A 20889-nucleotide genomic window follows, 5' to 3' on the forward strand; every position below is an offset into this window, starting at 1 on the left:
GTGCTGTCTTAAGACTGAGATGGCTTTCCTAGCTGTGCTTTATTTTCAGTGCAACATAAGGTGAGTGTCCTAGAGCCCTGAATTGGCCTCAGTAACAGCTGAAGATCACAAATGCGGAGTGTACAGGGATTGTCTCCCACCTTTAAATGCCCAGACCATTTATCACTTGTTAAGTCCTGCGGAGGAGTTCCGAGTCAGAACAAATGAACAAAGCTCCATTTCAGTGAATGGAAGGGGAGTGATATAATGAGAAAAAGGAAATGAAAAATTTCTGGACAGATACAGACTAAAGCAGCTGCAAAATTCCTGGTGTGCCTATCTTGAGACATTAAACAAGGCGGTTGTTGTTCAGGGGTGAAATTTCATTTGGTAAAGAAAAGATAACCACTGCAGCTTTACACCTGCAGTGTCTTTGATGCCTGAACTTCCTTGACAACAAAAGGGTTTTTTAAATCAAAAAAGTGCAAACACGTCAGAGTAATCAAAACATTTTTCTGGTTTTCTACATTATTACTCGCTCATTTTAAAATTAAAATCCCCTTAGCCAAAATAGAAATAATAATATATTAGACATTGATTAGCGTAAGAATAATGTTGTCTTTTATTGTGATTATCAGTTATAACTCTTTCCAAGAACTGAGCTAATCAAACAGATTATTTACCATTTTTATGTGCCACAGTATTCCATCAAATGGGCTGTCAGATAGTTAATTGCGTTCATCCAGGCCTGTTTGAAACATGTCACAATATGAATGATAAGAGTCTGTAAGAAACGTCAATGAGAATAATTTAATACGACTAAAATAATTCACACTCACCCTTAGCAGAATGTCGCTTCACAAATTCTGACGAATGCAATATTCTTTCAGACATATACTTAATGAAGTAGATGACATTAAATTTATTGCTTTGGTCTAGGTGTCCAAGAATGTGACATGTGACTTCTCGATATATCATTGTTAGCTGATGTCTGCACTGAATCGATTAATCACACACAATTATCACACACGTAAACACAGCTAATGTCAGGAAGGACAGTGTTTAAAATAATTTCAAACAAGACGTACATGTCAATTTACTAATATATGTCCAGATACATATACATCTATACATACATTTTCTAAACATTATTTTAAAAATCCCCTTGAATTTTAAAAAATGGAAAACACATTTATCCCTGACCTTCTCCTAATTAGCGGTGTGAAAACATCACAGGGTTTTCACGAATTGCTTTTTTCCATATGTACTTTTTTACTGGCAGTGTCCTATGAATGTTTTTGATTCTTTTATTTAAAAATATGAGAAGCCGAGGTTTTGTTCAGTAAAAAAAAAAAAAGATTTGTTTTTCGCCGGGACACTTCCACCCATCTTGTTCTGAAGGTTCATTACAACTGGCAGCTCTCCCATGATGCCCATTAGACCAATGAATGCCCGTCCCGTTGTTTGCAAGATATTCCTTCAAGCGCTGTCTTTGAGTTACTAGAAAGGGATTGAGGATTCAGAATATGGTGAGCCAAGCCAATACTGACCAGAGAATCATGTATGGTAATTTGAATATTGATTTTCAAAACTCTTTGACTGGGCAGGACAGACATTACATTCCGAGGTGTTTACCATTTCCAGTAACTTAATCCACCTGTCCATCCATTTTCTAACCACGGGGGAGCTGGGGCCTATCCCAGCATGCCACAGGTGCAAGGCAGGATACGGGAGTTCAATATGTGCTTATCCAGCAGAGCAGACCTGGGCTCTTTTGAGTTTTCAGGTCTGGTAAGTAAATAAAATGTATTGGGTTTTTTGGTTGATTTCCCATTGTCTTGTTCCTTTAGGTTTAGTGAGGATGGAATGGAAGTTATGGAGCGTTTGATATATCTCTTTCGCAAGTTTCATCAGCTGAAGGTCAGCAACGAGGAATATGCCTGCATGAAAGCCATCAACTTCCTAAATCAAGGTAATACTTTCTGCCTCAATCACTGCAGATCCTTTCCCAAAAAAGAAAACCAGGGGGCAGCCCCAGACCTCCACGCAATGTGACCCGGTGTTCCTTCTTCTCTCTAAGCAGATATCAGAGGTCTCACCAATGTTTCCCAGCTGGAGCAACTGAACAAGCAGTACTGGTATGTGTGCCAGGACTACACAGAGTACAAGTATCCACACCAACCCAAAAGGTTCCCGGAGCTCATGATGTGTCTACCCGAGATTCGCTGCATAGCAGGTAATGTCCAATCACCAGCCAGAGGAAGCCATCCAGGCTGAGGCTATATTGAACCCCATAAGTATTACACACCAGTGCCACATTCTGCGATTCAGAACGAGGCAACAAAACATCCAGTGTAGTGTTGCAGCCCTATTACATTGTAAAGAAGCAGGCTTGTGAAGACATCTCTTTTAATTCAATAGAAATATGGCTATCGAATTTGAGACGGTTTTGCCAACAAATACTACATACTTGTTAAGTTTGCTTTTGAAGATCACGTTTTTCAGCAGTAAAATGTCTGGTGCACAACCTGTGTTTATTTGCTCGTCCATCACATCACATCAGTCATTATAGGGACTAGTGAGCAGGAAGGGCCGCATCACGTCGCAGTTCATGGGAACTCGAACACATGGTGACACAGTACTTTAGTATGTTCAGAAAGTTCACAGTCTTGTGCTTGATTGGAAGTTTGTAAAATGTTTCTATACCGTCAATTTTATTTTGTTATCGAGATTTAATAACTGAGAAACTGGGACTGCAGTTCCCCTTTAACTGGTAACATTTTAAGATTTGGCTATTTGGGAGCACAGGACAATTTAATGAAGGCAGAACTTTTAAATAGCTGAAATAAATACTACTGTCTATGTGATCTTCTCTCAATTTCATTTGAAACTCTTAACATAAATTGATCATCCGACCTATGAATGGGAGCATATGGCAGTATCAGATATCAATATTTGTTTGTTACATAAAAAATATATAGCTGAATTCTTTAATGATCTTCAGGGAAGATGATACGTGCCCCCCAAACAATGGCTGTTATTTGTTTTAGAATCAAAGCTTTGCTTAACACAGATTATTATTTGTGAGTTTGTAGAGGTTTGCATGAAAAATACCACCATCTAGTTATGCTGCTAAAATGAAGTGAATGAACGTTGTGTTCAGTAATTTCTTTTCTGGTTCAGGTTGTACTGTTGATCTTGGAACAACTGAAATAAAACCACTGACAGTCTATTTTGTTTCAAGCCAGGCTTAGAGACACACCATTTCTTTGTTTGTGATTAACCTTTTTAATGCAGAAAAGATCCTGATCGCCATGGGGCTGCCTTTTGTTGCACTAATATCCTTGGTGCTTCTGTTTTAGGGAAAATGGTCAATGTTCCTTTGGAGCAGTTGCCTCTCCTGTTTAAAGCAGTCCTGCACTCCTGTAAATCCAGCCTCAACAGCTACAGGCCTGTGAATTCTCCCTGCCTTAACGTGGGACCTGCGACAGGGAACTGAGCTCATTGGATCACCAGGAGCGACCTTGTGGGGTTGGGGAATAACCCCTGTGAATGTGACAAGCAGCTATTTTTTACTATTTTTTTCTTATATATTTATTACACGACAGAGCTGAATGTATGATCTACAACACAGTGCACATGCTTCTGTACAAAAAAATATGCAGAAAATGCATTGTTCTTGCAGTTTACAGTGTGTCCAATGTTTAATGTTACAGTGTTGCCATTTTTAGGACTAGTTTTTATATTTTTATTTTCTTTCTAAATATGGACTGAGATATAATGATTTGATTGTTTTAATGAAAGACTACCTCAGGAACACGATATTATTTCAGGTACCATTTTCCTCAATATCCCACACCCCTTTCCCATCTGATAATTTGTTCTTGTTTTCTTTCATGTAAAATAGTTAAAACATTAGGAAGCAGCCACTTTGTAGTTTGAAAGTATTTTTTTTTTGCTTTTAAATACCAAAGATTCTGAAGGCCTGCGTTTGTCCTATGAAGTTTGGTTTTATATCACAGGCCAGAGTATTCTGTAATTTACTTCTGCTTGTGTTTTTTTTTTTAACGGTTGGCTCACTCATTTCTTTTGGAGTGTTTTACTTGGGGGATCGTGGTTCTTTTTCATCCGTGTTACACCCAGCGAAAATGAAGCGGTGTGATTAAACTACCACCAGAGATAGGAGGAAGAGTATAGGTGATTCCATGTTACTGAAGGGAACTGTGTTAGCATACACATCCTTCATCCTGCAAGTGACCATGTACTTCATGGAAAAATAAATGACAGTTCTCTGTTTGCCTTTTGGAGCTTAGCTTAAAGCTCCGTGGTGGTTTATTTAAGTAATTTAACTTTGGAGTTGTCTGCATACCATCCACACAGACACAATGTATTGATCTTAGAAAAAGCTGCAGGTCATTTTATCACTTCAAGATAGATTTGCAGGAGCACGGTGAACAGTCTGCATTATCCCCTTCTTTCTCTTGCATGGGAAGCAGTTATAAAGAAAGTCTTTTCCAGGTTGAGGTTGTATGTTCGGTCATTCCATTTCTGGGTGGTGCGTTTCACTCTGACTAGTCAGCATAAGTTGCTGCCCGTGAATGGAAAAAATATCTATAATTCGTACAGAATTACAGGAAGTGATAACTTTGAAGTGTAGTGCCAGTTCAGCTTCTTGACTCTGATGCTACCAGAACTGTTAATTGCCGGTTATCTTTCTGTCACAAAAGGGTGGCAGCAGTCTGTAAGAGCTAAATAGGGTTAGATCTTCACAGCCCGCAGCACCTCTCCCCCAAGCAAACTGCTTTTTAAAAACCAACAAATAACCTGTTTGGGTTTTTTTTTTGTATTTGCCGAAAAATAAGAAAATACAAACTACAAAGTGGTTCCGTAATAACATCAGCTTCCTCCAATTCCAATGTGCAATTCTACCTCATTTACGTGTTAAAATAAGGGTATCTGGGCACAAATAATTTCGAATGAAAACAAAAGAAGCATTAATATTAAAATACGGGTATTTTGCAAATTTCTTGGATGGGAAATGGGGAAAAATATTTTGTTTCCATAGTTGACCAAAGTTGGCAGACGTTATGCACAGTACTTCCAGGGTGCCTGAAGTGGTAAAAATTGGCCTTGAGCTCATGTGCTGTGCTGAAGGTCGCTCAGGAGAATATACTGCTATTAGCAGACATACCTCAGGCATAGCTGGAAAGGTTCGGGATATATATCTACCTTTCTCATACTGTTTTCTCTTCTGATGGTTATAGTGGGATCACTCTTATATATAAGGATGTTTCACTAAGTAAGGACAGAAAGGCCTGATATTTTCACATCGTGATCGCAGTGTTAAACAGATTATTCAGTGTTTCCCAGCCCCTGTATGGGAATACACTTGTCCCATGTCTCTACAAGTTTTCATATACCCATTACAGATTAGTTCTTCAGGTTGAAGCTGAAGTAGCCAAGACAGTATGGATTCCCTAATAGCATTAATACCAGTGAAACCAAACTGATTTCCATCATGATTTCCCCCACCAAATATCCAGACCCGGACTTCTTTGTCACCACCATTTAAATGCTTCTTTCTAGACCCGAGTGAAATCAGGTGCCTCCTCAGCTTGACTCTGTGGGACAAATCAGTGCATGGTTTCTAATCACTCTGAGCCTCTGTGTATCTCATCTGGCATTGTCCCACCATTGTACAGAAGGCTAAAGATGCTGCCAATATAAAATCTAAGTGAGTACATCCTATGTGGACATTATGACCTTTTATTCATGATTACGATAAAGTGTCCAGGAAGACATCTCACTCTATGTGAGACTCTATATGGACTTCACAATGAAAGCTTTATAAATAATCAGTAAAACTGTCTTTACTTACTGTAACACTCTTGTACTAAGTCAGCTTCAGTCTGGTTATAGTGATACGTTCTGGAGTGTCTGCAAGTTTTCACTCCCAACACTGCTCAGCTGAACCAGCTGGTTACTGGATGAACTGGGCCAATTTAACAGCTATACCAGCTCTCCATATGCAGATGGTTCCAGTGGACCTTGAAAAACTGCAACACACCTCAATCCAGGGCAAAGATTGAACCACCCCACTTGATGGGTGACAAACAGTCTTGATGGGTTTCAGACGTTATTTGAACAGAAGAATGTGCATGTCTTCTTCTTTTTTTTTGGTTTAAAAAAAAAAGACATGTATTCCATCAAATTGAACAGGAGCTGAAGCTGAAAAAATCCCTGTTTCTGGAACTTCAATACAAATCAGAATAACTTTGGAAAGTCCATATAAAAACAAAATAGCCTTTGATTCAGCATACAGCTTTAGGCCAGTGCTTATTAGTTGTGCTTTCAATCATTGTCTAAAGGACTGTAAGAACTCGATGTTAAGCAGAGGCCAGTTTCTGATGATCTCATAGGGCTGGCCAGACCTGTAAGTTTGTACTGTGGAAGAGAGACCAGTTTAGTTTGCTGCCTGGAGGTGATTTACTGTGCCATGACAGTAGGGCTAGGCCTGCTTGTAAGTTTCCTTTGGTCTTTTCTTTCTCAAGTCCTTTAAGACTTGTGTTTAAACAGGGTAAAGTGAATGTGTTGTGTTGCATTCTGAAGTTACTCAGGTATTATAATGCTGAAGTACAGTAGATTTAAGTAGTGGTAGTTTATAAGGACATGTAGGTCCTTTAGTAGGTGTTTCTTTTTTTTTTAAACTTTGGGTTTGAAGGGTATTTAGGAGTTAATATCAATGCAAGAGCTTTATGCGATAAAATGAACAACTTGGTCCACGTTTCACAATGGGGAGGACACTTTCAGAGATGTTTTGCCACGAGGGCTCCCGGTTTTCAGCGTTTCTTTGGGACCCCCTAAATGTGCTTTGAAGTTGTCAGCAGTCACTGACGAGTTTCACAGAGGTGTTGAGTAGGTTGGAGTAGCAGCTTGTGTTTTTCTTGCAGGCAGTTACCGGGGAACTTCAGGAGATGAACCACTGTCACTGGAATGATACTGCCCCTGATGTACTGGTTTTCATGTACCGGGACAACAGATGTAGTATCTAAATTCTGTATCCCTGTGTTAAACCTAATGAAGGAAAACAAAGGCTAAAAAACCGGGGGCCCTATTTACTTCTGAACTGGTTGGCAAACCAGTGAGTTCTATTCAAGCACAGCGCGAGCAGCGATCTGAAGCACGAAACCAAGCAACGTTGTGCTTTGTGAGGCTCGGTGCCGATAATTGTACCGTTTGAAAACATTCCAAAAAGTGTTTACAAGTTGCACCAGACAATGAAAAAAGTGCGTTTTCCGTGATGTGCATATGTGCTGTGCCGTTATCTTAAAACTAACGTAGCAATTGCCCAAAGGTTTCGCTTCTCCATGTAGCTTTTTTCCCTCTTCACACACCCACCTCCATTTATCCTAAAAGCTCGTCTTTTCATATTCACAAGAATGTAGTGGCAGAACCGTCTTACATCCGTTTGTTCCTTCAAATCCTTTTCTTTTAAACTTGAATTTTTTTTTATCCTTTAATATTAACTGCTGTGAATGTGTTTTTAATGAAGTTCCTTTTTGGTTGCTTCCCTTAAGTGAAAAGGTCCTTGTTTGTTGTTGTTTTTTTTTAATTCATTTTAATGCTGTCAAAGCTAGATGTTTTTGAAGATATATCTCAGTCTGTCTCAGGATAATAAGAGGCAATCATTCCTGCCTTGTAACGTAGGGCAGAAAGGAGGTGTGAAGAAGCGCTGGTAAAGTAAATTAGTGTATATGATGTAAACCCCAGTGCAGATACATGTTCAGCAACAGCAAGGGAGGGTTCTACATGGGTCCACAGTGCCCTGCTTGTAGGGGACTTGCAGCTCAGGGATCAGATTTTAAAATATGACCCTTGAAGAACCATGCCTTGTGTTGCTCGCTTCTTTCATGAGTTGGTGAAGGAAGAATCCAGTTTACTAGTTGAGCAATGCCTACCTGGACGTTGTCACTATAGACTGAATGGATTGACGAAGACTACATATTAAGACTACAGGAAACAATTTCTCATTCCTTCTTCTCTTTCCAGTTGGTGTCCTTCATTTTTTATTACACAGCAAGGTGAAGCAGTCTGGTAACTTGTGTTTTCCTGGCAGTGTTTTTTTTTGGTAGGACAATATCTATGAACTCAAGTTTCCTATTATCCCAGCAGTCCGTATGTCCTATCAGTTTCTGCTGTCGCTGAAGTGTAGAGAGATTAATTTCCCTAGGTTTGAAGTCTGATTTGCATAATCTCAGCCTTTTATTTCAGATGTGTTATCACCCTGAGAAAACAATGACTGAAGAGTATAGCTAATCATTTTGCTTGCTTTTTAACGCCGTTAAGTAGTATTCGGCAGTTGTTTCTGAACCCACCTTTTCTTAGTGGTTTACAAAGTGGACTGTAATTAATACAGAGGCTGGATCTGTAATGTGCATTTGTTTTTTTTGTTATAGGTGAAGGAAGTGCTTTTATCCAAATACTAACACTGAGGGACAATTTCTAATGTCCTACCACTGATTTCCATAGGCTGTTATAATGTAAACCAAATATACAGTAATAAAAGGATAAGGACTAGAATTATGTGTTTATTATATGCAGTTACTGTATGTACATCTTTATCAATATCTTTAGAAACTTACATTAATCCTCATTTCATAAATTAAAAGTAGAAGTTTCAAAAATAATTTTCTTATTCAAATGGTAACTGCTGTATATCTGATGTGTCAGTATTTTTTTTAATGTATGTGCATTTTTTAGCTTTTTAACAACTGTTGATTGTACCAGAAGAACAAATCTTGCAGTGTTATGTCTTTACTCCATAGATACACACCACTAGGAGCCTATGTACAAGATAGTTTGTAAAATTCCTTCTCAATCATGTTTGTGAAAAGACATTGCATTCATCATTCCAGACACTCTGTAATAAGAGAAAGTAAGCCTTAGAACAAAGCGATTTACCAGGTCATGTCACACTGTTGATTCAGCCCATATGTTCTCTTACTGCTGACAAATATTAATCCGAGAAACAAAGCTGCTCGCCTACCGTGCTTGGCTTATGGAAATCTGTAGTAATGTCTTGTAAGGGTGGAGAACTATCTTTATTGATTGGCACAGAATTCAATTGCACTTTTCTGCTGAAACTACCTCCTGTGGCATCTTGCTGTTTGCTGTCGCAAAGGGACTACCTTTGGTTGGTTTAACACCAACTTCACCAGTGTCAGACTTTTGCAGTTTCTTTCAACCCTTTCTGCCATTTTGGACGTGAAAATCTTTAAGATATTTTCTTGCACCCTTTTATGTTCTTACATTGCTTCCCCTACTTGAGCCTCTGTTACCAGGGCCTCAGGAACAGAAGGGTTTTTTTATGCCTGTGCTGAAGGTTTATTGTTTTTTCCTGTGTAGCGCTCATACGACTTTAACCAGCCACTAAGCGTGCAAAATAAACGTTATCTTCTGTAACAGTGGACAGCTAAGTGCAGTTAGTTGGTTAGAAGTGAGCTAACACTGAATCAAAGTAAAAACAACCAAAGATTTTAGGTTTTAATTTTAGCTCACGTATTTTAGAAACTTTGTTGTATAAGTCAGTTATTTCAGTTCGGTACATCTATAAATCTTGTGTCTTATTGTGAAATACTGAACTTTCTTACTATCGGGACAAACAGCACTGGTTTGTACACAGCTATATGCCGTCTCTGCTATGCAGGAAAAAATCGGTGATGGCTGGTGGAAATTGCCACCTGATGCCCCAGACCAGTTTCAGTGCTATTCACCGTCAAACAAACATTTCTCTTATTATACTGCAGGCTCAGTTCTGTAGTTGTACAGACTGAAAAAAGGATTAACTATAGACCTCATTCTATATCTAAATTCCCTACACCTAAACCCTTTGAGACTATATATGCAAAATATGTTCATTATGGGGAATTGTTCCAACAAATGCGTTAATGGCAGTAGAGTTACAAGCAAGCAAGCTATTTCTTTTTATGCACGGTTTTATATTCTGTTGGATTTCCTTAATGCAGTTTAGCGTTATTATGATTTCTTCTCTGTTTTAAATCAGTGTACATATGTTGTTCATGGATGAATGATCCAGAAAACAGGTTAACCAACATTATACACATTCTTACTCTACTCTGATTTGTCAGTATTGTATTTTGAGAGTTTGCTTGCTTTGTTAGTTTGTAGTTGTACATCTTAGTCCCACAGATGACCCCGGTGAACATTTCAGTATTTTCATAATTATCCTTCTATTTTTTATTGTTAACCATTACACATGAAACCTAGCTTTAGATACATGCTCAATAAAAATATAAATGACAAGTAATTCATTTTGAGAAGTTAAATGTCTTGTATTCTATATATTTTCTTTGCCACTGCTCTGTAAAGGTTGATTTCTCTAAGAATGTGATTTCACTGCCGGTCAAGATATATTTTTGCCGTTTTCAAAATCTGAAACCTCGCTCTTCTGCTCCCACGACGCATTCTTGCCAATCAGCATTATTTTCTAAACTGTTACGGGTACACTGATTGGTGGCTTCGAGTGTGTGTCACAGAGGAGGAGATGAGCCGTTTCAATTAAACAGCACAAAAAAGGATCCCTGGAAGAAATCAGGGAAATGTGACGTCACTGCAGACAGGAATTCTTTGATAATTGAAGTTACTATGGTGAAAGATGAAGCTTACCATACACACAGAGCCGGAGAAGCAGATTAAAAGTGTTATCAGGCCATAATTTTTTTTTTTTAAAAAGGCTTTCCAGTCTAATCCTTTGCAGTGCTTTCTTTCATATGGCCAGCAGCTCAAGTGTTGCACCAGAAGTGCTATTTTATCAATGAAATAGCTATATAGCTGGCTGTTGCAGAGTTAAGCAGTGGACTGGACTGGAAGAGCTTGGAAATCGAGTAGCCCTACGAGAAAAACATCGCTGTGGGTTGGCATGGGACTTAACCTTTTCTTTAAAAATAATCAGTTCTTTAAAGTCTTTTCTCTCTCTCTCTGTGGAAAAAAAGAAAGCTGCAGACGACCAGATAAAAATTGAGATGAGTTTTTTTTTTTTAGTTTTATTGACGAATCTGTGTGAATTGTCACCTGCTTGTTGATTTTTTTTTAATTGTGTGTAATCCATGCTTGACGGAGACAGCAGAATGCTGCTCATTGTCTCTGCATTATGGCTTTGTGAAAATCTGCCTGCTCTGCTCTGTTTCTTAACTACCTGTGAAAAATGTGACCAATAAGTGTTTAAAAGCATGTTTAGAATGTGTTAGAACTTGAAACAAAAAAAAATAAATGTGAATCTTATGCAACGGGATGGTGTGTTTTATTGTCTTCTTCCTTCTCACTTCTTCTAAAAAGAAAACCAGAGTCAACCCTACCAGCTGGTAAACTGGCTCCCTGTTCATTAATATTTGTTGAAACATTTTGGGTCAAACCACAAAGGACCTCCTCGCTTTCGATTGTGTAATGTGTGTTATTGAAGACCGATAATAAAAAAAATGTTTGGGGTGAACCCTGAAACCGTATCTTAATCGATTTTTTTTAACTGCAAGAATTGCGATCGTGTGCGACGACCACTCTCATTGTTAACTGGTGTGGTAGAGCACTGCACAGTGGCCAGTCAGGATGATTTTTAAGGTCAGTGAGGTGACAACAAGGACGTCGTGGTGCCAGTTTAGAAATACGTTACCTCAGCACACAGTTGGCAAAATGGGAATCCTGTTGCGCTTGGATGACTGTTTTTCAACAAAAGCTGTTTGAAATTTCAAGATACAGTAACGGGCAAACTGCCATTCCCATATTTGAGTGCTTCTATTTTGATATTTAAATTGTTTAGCAGTTTATGTGGAGCCAAACAGAAGGAAGGCCTGGTTGTTGCCGATATTTTCAAATGTATCTTTATTGGTTCTTAAGGCGAAGAATTTGAGTTGGAAAGGTTTTCCCAGCATATGTGTCAATATTATTATCACATCTCCTTTAACAAGTGTCCAGGTTAACACACTCAGGCAAAATCATTGATTATGCAGCGTTTAAGATACATCATGGGCGGAGCGGTGGCTCTGTGGCTAAGGATCTGTGCCTGTGGCTGGAAGGTTGCTGGTTCAAATCCTACAGCCGGCAGAGGAATCCTACTGGGCTCCTGAGCAAGGCCCTTAACCCCAGCTGCTCTAGGGGTGCTGTACAATGGCTGACCCTGTGCTCTGACTGCAGTCTCTCTCCCTGTCTGTGTCTCATGGAGAGCAAGCTGGGGTATGCAAAAAGATCATTCTGTAACGCTTACGGCCGACAGGGCGCTGTGTAAGAGCCGGCGTACCAGAGCGGGTGACGTCACCGCCCTTCCCTGTGATAGCAGGACCACAGCTACTGGGCTGTGGAGAGATCTCTCTTTGGCTCACGGGGCTAGGTCGCTGCAGAGAGACGCGGAAGTCCCGGGTTCGAGCCCCGGACGGTGCAGGGGCCGACCAGATGCGGCAAGGGCGCCCGCCTGAGCCCCCGTTGCGTTACATTGGTGTCAGAAGCGGGGTGGGATAGCCCTTCGCCGGGGACGGCGATTTAAGCGGGGGAGAGTGTAACGCTTACGGCCGACAGGGCGCTGTGTAAGAGCCGGCGTACCAGAGCGGGTGACGTCACCGCCCTTCCCTGTGATAGCAGGACCACAGCTACTGGGCTGTGGAGAGATCTCTCTTTGGCTCACGGGGCTAGGTCGCTGCAGAGAGACGCGGAAGTCCCGGGTTCGAGCCCCGGACGGTGCAGGGGCCGACCAGATGCGGCAAGGGCGCCCGCCTGAGCCCCCGTTGCGTTACATTGGTGTCAGAAGCGGGGTGGGATAGCCCTTCGCCGGGGACGGCGATTTAAGCGGGGGAGAGTGTAACGCTTACGGCCGACAGGGCGCTGTGTAAGAGCCGGCGTACCAGAGCGGGTGACGTCACCGCCCTTCCCTGTGATAGCAGGACCACAGCTACTGGGCTGTGGAGAGATCTCTCTTTGGCTCACGGGGCTAGGTCGCTGCAGAGAGACGCGGAAGTCCCGGGTTCGAGCCCCGGAGGGTGCAGGGGCCGACCAGATGCGGCAAGGGCGCCCGCCTGAGCCCCCGTTGCGTTACAATTCCTAATGCAAGAAATTGTAAAGGGTTAATAAAGTGATGTTATTGTTTAATATTTTGAATGTGCAGAATGCAACAGTAAAAATGGGATATGGCACAATTGTATCAAATCTTGTTCTGTGATCCATTTTTGATTGTGTTCACAGTCAATGAAAAATCCCATGCTTCTGTGCCCCATTTGGAGTTAAATACCAAACCCTTTTCTGAACAAAAAGAGTTATTTGAACGTTATGGTGGTCAAGCTGGACATATTGTTCTATTTAGCTCCAATGATCTGGTTAGATACAATTTTGAATCAATCGATTATACATGCTGTGAGACTGAAGATTACAGCCTTTACTTTCATATATTGTTTTATTTCAGTTCTATTTATACTAGCATGGATAAATGAGTGAAATAAGCTATAGTCTTCTAGGTAAACTGCCTGTTACCAAATAAAGATTGTATTTTGGATGGACAATAAAATATGTTGCTGTATTTAACCTTGGGTGAGTACTAAGTTACTTTATACGTTTTTAGTATCACCTTGAAGTCTGTAATGTTTTTCCTAGGATTCCATATTATATCCTGTTGTACAAAATATCATGTTATAATCAGCAATTTAATGTTGATTAATAATATTACAATAGGCGATATATTTTCACAAGTCTACAGTTTCCAGGAATCCTGAAGTTCTATAACTGTTCTAGTTTGAAATATGACATTTAAATTGCCTTCAATGAGTAAACAACGCGCTGAAGTGCCCTGAATCTATGAATGTGTGCTAATTTTTGAGTACGTCAGCAGACTGCACACTTCCCTACTTGGGCTAATCTCCGTGGCCGTGACCCTACACTGGAAGCACTTTGGTCGTTTCTTTTTCCTCGTTGAAGCCCATCTCAGCAAAGACGTGCCACGTCTATAAAAACAAACAATTCTGACGCTACAAGTGACACCTTTGCGGTGTGCTGCCGTTATTTTAAGCATCCAGGATCCTTGTACAAAAATACGATCACAAAGGCTAAGGATCAAATTAGTGTAAACACTGCCTAGTATTTATGCAGTGATAGCACAGCTTGATAGCACTTGAAACAAATACCCCCAATAAATAAAGGACTGGGCTAGAATTTCCCTGTGTGGTGCAGCTGCATCCTTTCTGCTTTGCCTCCTCTTCCTTTCCAACAGGATCGCTGGGCTGTTTATAGCACAAGAAGTGGCCTGCCACTGTGCTGATGCAGAGCTGTAAAAATGGATTGCTTCCCACCCTTACACATGGCACAAAACCGGGATAAAGAAAGGAAAAGTAGGTGTAAGATTATGTCCGAAAGAGTAGTGCTGTGGCTGTCATTAAAAAAGAGTAGCGCAGTAGCTTATCCGGCTCGAATGATGTACTAGATCACGTTTATTGGCTGTGGGATGGCCAGTAATATATGGGCCACTTGTGCTTGCTCTCAGAGAGAGGGGGAACCCACTATCTACGCAACAAAAGCCCCGCTAGCATTTCTGCCTTTATTCACTATTTGTTTTCCCATTCAGGTACAATTATCTGTGGATACCGTAGTGGGTACATGCTTCACAACTCCGGGGTTCTGAGTTTGTGGCTCTGTCTGTCCGGAGTTTCCACGTTCTGCCCTGGTTTGTGTGGGTTCTCTCCAGACGCTCCTCGTTTCCTCCCACAGTCCAAAGTCATGTTGTCCAAGCTAATTGGCGCCTCTGAATTGGCTCACCTGTCCCCAACGTTAGAGTAATGAGCAAACGTCTGTGTGAGAATGTGTGTCCTGCAGGGTGTTAGACCGTGATTGGTATGGAGGGGGCTGCTGGGAACACTCCTGAGAAATGGAGCCCTGGATTTAGCAGGTAGTCAAGTTTCCCTGAAAGGTGATAAGTGGTTAATATTAATCCTGGAGTGGGTTATATACAAACGGGAGAAAACACCGGGTTACTAATAAGGAAGACTGATGGGAAGTACAGTATATAGATGTGGTTATATGATTATATTGGTTTAGTAAGAGTTCACGGCTTATGGTGGCGAGTGTCCAGTCCTGGAGTGAGCACGCCCTCTGGGGAGGCTCAGAGACCCCAGGCGACAGTCTCCCCAGAAGCAGCGAAAGAGGCGGAGCGAAGGCGGCACAACCACAGGTGAGTAGAAATGCTCTGAGTTTAAAACTTCACACAGCCGGGAACCCGAGCCGTGGGCTGTGAGCGGCCCGTGAAAGGGTTTTCGTGGTGCTCACGCAAGGGTAGGGTCATGTCCATAGGCAACTGTACCCAGGATTCCCCAGGTGGTGTTGCACAATTCCCACCGTGCCGCTGGGTGTATGGTGAGGGCCTCTCAGTGAAACGAATTCCCAGGCAACGTCACTGCTCCGGTCGGCGCTAACCTTCCTGTAAAAATGAGTAACTCAGTGGGTGGTCTGTTGGGACCAGCCTATCTGCCCTTATTCTTTCTTTCCATGCCCCCCCTGGCACTGTGAAGTGTCACACAAAAGGAACGAACCTCCGAACCAGATGCATATGAAATGAAAATCTACCAAAAAAAAAAACTTTAAAGTTATCATTCTGTTTGTTGAAGGGGTGCCGCTTATTGTTCATTTAATATCAAACGAATACAAAAAAGTGAAAGTTAAAAAAAGAAATTCTCACCTCCAGCAAGAAACTTAAAATCCCCCAGAATTCAGTGTGGAGAGCTGCTTCCGTGACTTCAGATAACCTGAAAGCCAGGAAGACGCAATCCCAAAAAATATCGTGCGTTTCTGCAAAACACCAATGCAGACGTTCAAACATTTGGAAAAACATTCTCCCATCTTCAACTACAGTTATGGATTAATTGGAGAGGTGATTGGTAAAAGATACGATCTTAAAGTTAACCTCTATTATCTCATTTACATATATTTTAGATGTCACTTACATACAAAATGTTGAATTCAGTTTGTTGTATATCAGACTCTCAGTCTCAGGGTGTGCCCTATATTCTGTCCTACAGAAGGTACAGCTCCGAGATAATAAGCACAGCTCTTAATATCATCATTATCCTCCCATCACTTTCAGAAAACACTCACCCAAGTAGAGGGTCAGGGTGGCCCCGAGCCTATCCCAGACTGCACTGGGCACAAGGCGGGATACACCCAGATCAGGGACGCCAGTCCATCACAGGGCACACACAGACACAAACACGCACACACGCACACACGCACACTAGAGCCAATTATCTAGAGTGTCATTATTCCCTATAAACTGGTGACTACATAGATTCCCCCTTCTTACAGTATATGACAATACAAGGGTGTATTTCTATCTCTTTGCAGAAGTCATCCACATTAGTGCTGCCTTTCTTAACAGTATACTTAAGGCAGTGTGAGTGCACATTTTAGTTTTTTTTTTTCTTTTTTCCTTGGTTTTTACAGAATTTTTCATGATTAAAAATAGTGTTTGGATTTGTTTTTTCCTAGAAATTGCCTGTCAGTCTTTGTTTGCACGACAGCTGTAGCTTGCAATCTTTTGAGGCTGTCTGAATTGACGCAGCGCCCATGCCTGGTTTTCAGCGACACCTGAGAGGCACGTTTACCGCCAGCGATATTCATCACTAGTTGTGAATTGGTTTACTTCAGTCTTTCTCATAACACAGCCTATACTATCCTGTTCTGCTCCTACATTAAAGCCTTAAGGGATCATGGGACATGGGCCACCACCATTTTAGACAAGATATCTGTAAATCATAAATTCTTTTAAAGCACTTGAGCAGCCTCATGTGGGAAAATGTGCTATATTTGAGAAGTTACTAAAGTTTTGAACAAAGGCACAATCTTTCCTCAAGCCTCTTGCAAACGGGATACAGCGGAGGTAACAGAATGCGTGTTCGAAACGGAAAAAAAGAAGCTGTTTTCTTGTATTTAGCAGCGTTTGCACAGAATCTTTGAGCAGCTCACTATCTGCAGCTGTTCCAGGAGGATTTCCTTCCTCCTCGGCTCCCAAGTTTTATGATTTTTCCAGAGTGTCAAGTGGCTGCAGTGAACCTTACTATTCATGGAGGGACCATCAGGATAGGTTGTATTTCTATCCTTTTCTTTGGCTCTCTTTTTTTCTGAAATATTTTTGTGTTTCCTGCAAGTATCTGATTCGTGCCAGTAGTAGTAGTTGAGGATGTGAAAAAACGCCTGCTACAACCCTTGAAAAGGAACATTTGAAATTAACTTGTGTCATGCATCTCAAGGAAAGAGCAACAGTCCTTACGATAAACTTGGCAAATGAAACATTATTACTACTTACAATATCGTTGTTTAAAACAGCTTCTAAATTATTAATGGATTGATGAATTGAGGTGAATTCTGTATTTCTTACCCGACTGTCAATCATAGGAACGTCTAACTAATGGCTTTTGAAGGAAAAAAACAACACGGTGTGAAAGATTCAAAAGGTGAATGTGGTTTTATGTTTTCAGGTGAAAGGTTTTGTGTATATGAGGGCTGCACAAGTTCTTCCAACCTACTGTCCTCAGCAGTAATGCAAAAACACTTTATTCTATTAATCCCGTTTATGATCAAAATTGCACGTTTCTCCAAGGGAGAGGACTGGGAGAGCCACAGTTTAGTGAACATTTAAAGAAGTGTCACTGTTTTTATCGATTACTAACTGAGCTGTTTGTTTTTGTACAAATGATACGAATTAGCCAACATATACCTTTTTCGTTAAATAAAGAAGGAAAATATCGTCTGAGAACATTAGAGCAATAGTTACAAAAACAAAAGTGTGCTTAGAAAGCTGGTTTGTCAATTGCCTCATTGGGATTTTAAGTGGCCTCTTTGTATTACATTTACAGTAACCAGATTTCTTCCAAGAACTGAAGTCTTCATCAAGTGGAATATCCTATTATAACAATCAGCTTAAGAAATGTTAAATATATTCTTCCATCTTCTAACCACTTCATCCAGTTCAGGGTCACTGGGGAGCAGAGGGTGTGAGACAGGATACACCCTGGACGGGAGGCCAGTTCATCACAGGGCACACACAATCACAGACACACACACACTCACTGCAGGAACAATTTTCCCAGAAGCCAGCATGTTTGTGGACTAAGGGAGGAAACCAGGGAACCCGGAGGAAACCCACACCAACACAAGGGGAACATACAAACTCCACACAGACAGCACCCAGGTCCAGAATTGGATCCCGACCGCTAGCTCTGCGCGCCAACGATTTGCTTAATTACCGTGCCGTCTGTTTTAAATACAGATCGCATTCGTTTGTTTTAGAACAAAATAATTCAGATGCAGTTTAAAAATAAACTTTATTATAGACCACCTTGCACAATACAGCACCTCAAGGTGCTTTTTTACTTCTGCAAGCCAGACAAAGGGAAAGATAAAACGTTAGAGACACATTATTTTGGGAAACTGAATACAGTAAATTAGACATGCTCGTGCATAAAAGCATTTTAAGACAGGATTTAAAAGAAAGGATTTTAAACCGACTGAGATGCAGTGTTTAATATGCAATGTAACACCGTCTCAGAATAGCAGTGTTGATCATTGTGCTCGTAGGTAGTAAAAATTGTATCTGATGCAACTGATGCTGCTCCCTTTTTTCTTTGTTTGCATAGCTCTAAGCCCATATCTTCCGTGGTTATCATCGAAGGACTTTCCGTGATTTGCAGTTTGGCTCTGATGGCTTGTGCTGGCAGTTGCATCAAACTTGTTAACCTGGTCACCAGCGGATCACCAGTGTCATCTTTGCACGGAACATACATTATCGTCTCCAAGGCCACACTGAAATGTATTTGACAGGTTGTTCTATTGCAACACCACCAGCTCTGGCCTTCAAACACAGTCGCTCAAGGCTGAGGTAGCTTCCCTTTACAGAGACACTTACTACAGAGACCTCCTGGGACAGTGTGAACAACAGTACAGAACACATGCAAAAACACCATACTAGCTCCATACCTAGAACACGGCCTGCTTTATATTGAAATAAGTACAAAACAACTATTTCGGTTATTTTAAGTATTTTGCCTGAACTCAAATAATTCAGAGCCCTTCTGTATTTTGTCTACAAAGTGAAATGCTATTTGAAACACTTGGCAAACTTCAAATGCCTCTCAAATAAAGTCAGAATTTCATGAACATTCTTTGAAAGTCAGATAAGTCTCATCTGAAGTGTATAACAAACCCTGCAACCTAAATGATCATCATCCTTTTTTAACCAGTGATTTTTTGACATGGAAGACCAAAGATAATGTACGTGCCATTTTCAAAACACTAGTCTAACATCTTAAAAGATTTAAATCATCCAAGGAGACAGGCTGTACATATTATATTTTCCTACAAAGCCCTAAGCGAGGTGACTAACATACAAATGGTACCAGTCTATATAATTAGTAGTTATTTAAGTGAAAAGGATTTTACTGTATAAGAAACTGTAATGTGTATGGCTTTTATGAGTGCTTATCTGTTTAAAAATGATTTTAGAAACTGCGGTTTGATTATTTGATCAATGGATTGATCACTGATTACCTCATTTCAGAACATGTGCAGTGTTTAGTTCCTGAACTGTGCTATTTATTTGTTTTCAATTTAAGACTTAATGCTAAGATAAGATCACTTTATTGGCCCTATACAATTTCTCGTATTAGGAATTTGTCTTTTTGCATACCCCAACTTGCTCTCCACGAGACACACAGACAGGGAGAGAAGCTGGGGGTCAGAGCGCAGGCTCAGACATTGATACGGCACCCCTTGAGAAGTTGGGGTTAAGGGCCTTGCTCAGGGGCCCAATGGAGTAGGATTCCTCTGCAGGCCGCGGGATACAAACTGGCAGCCTTTCAGCCACAGGCGCAGATCCTTAGCCACAGAGCCACCACTCTGCCCTATCTAACATGACAGCGTGCACTCAATCAGAAAGTGTATTCCTTTGCACAGAAGGTTGCCATTTAGCATACCCCTTGGGTGTCAATGAATTTGACTTGTTTTTGGTGTCTATTTATCTTGTGTTAAAGAACATACCCAAAAGCCCTTTACTGTGATTTACTGTTTCAAGACCTCTTGCCATAATAACAAACCCTGTGTTTTTGATTCCTTTTGTTTTCTTTTGGGTAGAATTTGACTTTACAAAACTATCACTTTCTCATGGAGCGTTTTGTACATTCTTAAATTGTAATCAGCTAATTTTCAAGTTTCATCAGCACTCCCTATAGTTTATACTCTAGGCATTGTGCACACTACACCCATAGTAGTGAATAATTTGTTCACATCACTCTTGTGCAAGCATGACATGTCACGATCATGATCCTAATGGCCCTATTAAGTCATTTCAACCATTTCTTTTTTTAAATTGGTATGTTTGCACACTGCTGTACAAAGCTCTCCAAATCTTTTACTGTACAGAATTTCCAAAGTTTCAAGAATCATTTTTTTAAATATTTCCTTCTTTATGCAGAAATAGTTGAGAAGAACAAATTATCTTAATGATGAAGAATAATTAATAAGTAAACTTAACTTCATTGGTAGATATGATGGAATAGATGCTACCTATTTTATTTCCCTATTTTGATATTTGGTTTTTTGATATTCACTGGTCATGTATAGCACCTTGTGTTGATGTGATCAATGTGATTGATCGGCATGAGCTAAAGGTTGCTTTACGTTTGACTTGGATTCTTTTCACATTAAAGAAAACAAAATTGTTATCTTAGCAGCTAATAGCAACAGGAACTTTGAAAAAAAATAATTGTTGCTTGTAGAGATTAGGAAAGGATCAGGAAGATTCTGAAAATGGAAAGAATAGGAGAAAAAATATTTGTAAATGCCAGGTTTATAAGGAGAGTGCAAAAATAGTTTTCA

At 40.5% G+C, this 20889-nt stretch overlaps 2 protein-coding genes across 10 annotated transcripts in view; both read left to right on the forward strand.

The window, feature by feature from the left end:
* The window catches only part of LOC148644090 (nuclear receptor subfamily 6 group A member 1-like), a 205399-nt gene extending 194114 nt beyond the window's left edge, over positions 1-11285 (forward strand). For 3 of the 4 annotated variants that reach the window (XM_088615250.1, XM_088615252.1, XM_088615253.1), the window contains 3 exons: positions 1830-1951; positions 2060-2215; positions 3342-11285. In XM_088615250.1, the coding sequence (XP_088471376.1) occupies positions 1830-1951; positions 2060-2215; positions 3342-3478 (415 nt within the window). In that variant the 3' untranslated portion in view covers positions 3479-11285. The remainder of the gene's footprint in view (positions 1-1829; positions 1952-2059; positions 2216-3341) is intronic. The other variant, XM_088615251.1, reaches the window with a different exon arrangement.
* LOC148644088 (nuclear receptor subfamily 5 group A member 2-like) overlaps positions 1-20889 on the forward strand; it is a 313041-nt gene that overhangs the window by 217929 nt on the left and 74223 nt on the right. The gene's annotated exons all lie outside the window — the stretch shown is intronic.

The sequence above is a fragment of the Lepisosteus platostomus genome, chromosome 21 (genome assembly GCF_059453375.1).
Source record: "Lepisosteus platostomus isolate fLepPlt1 chromosome 21, fLepPlt1.hap1, whole genome shotgun sequence".
Lineage (NCBI taxonomy): Eukaryota > Metazoa > Chordata > Actinopteri > Semionotiformes > Lepisosteidae > Lepisosteus > Lepisosteus platostomus.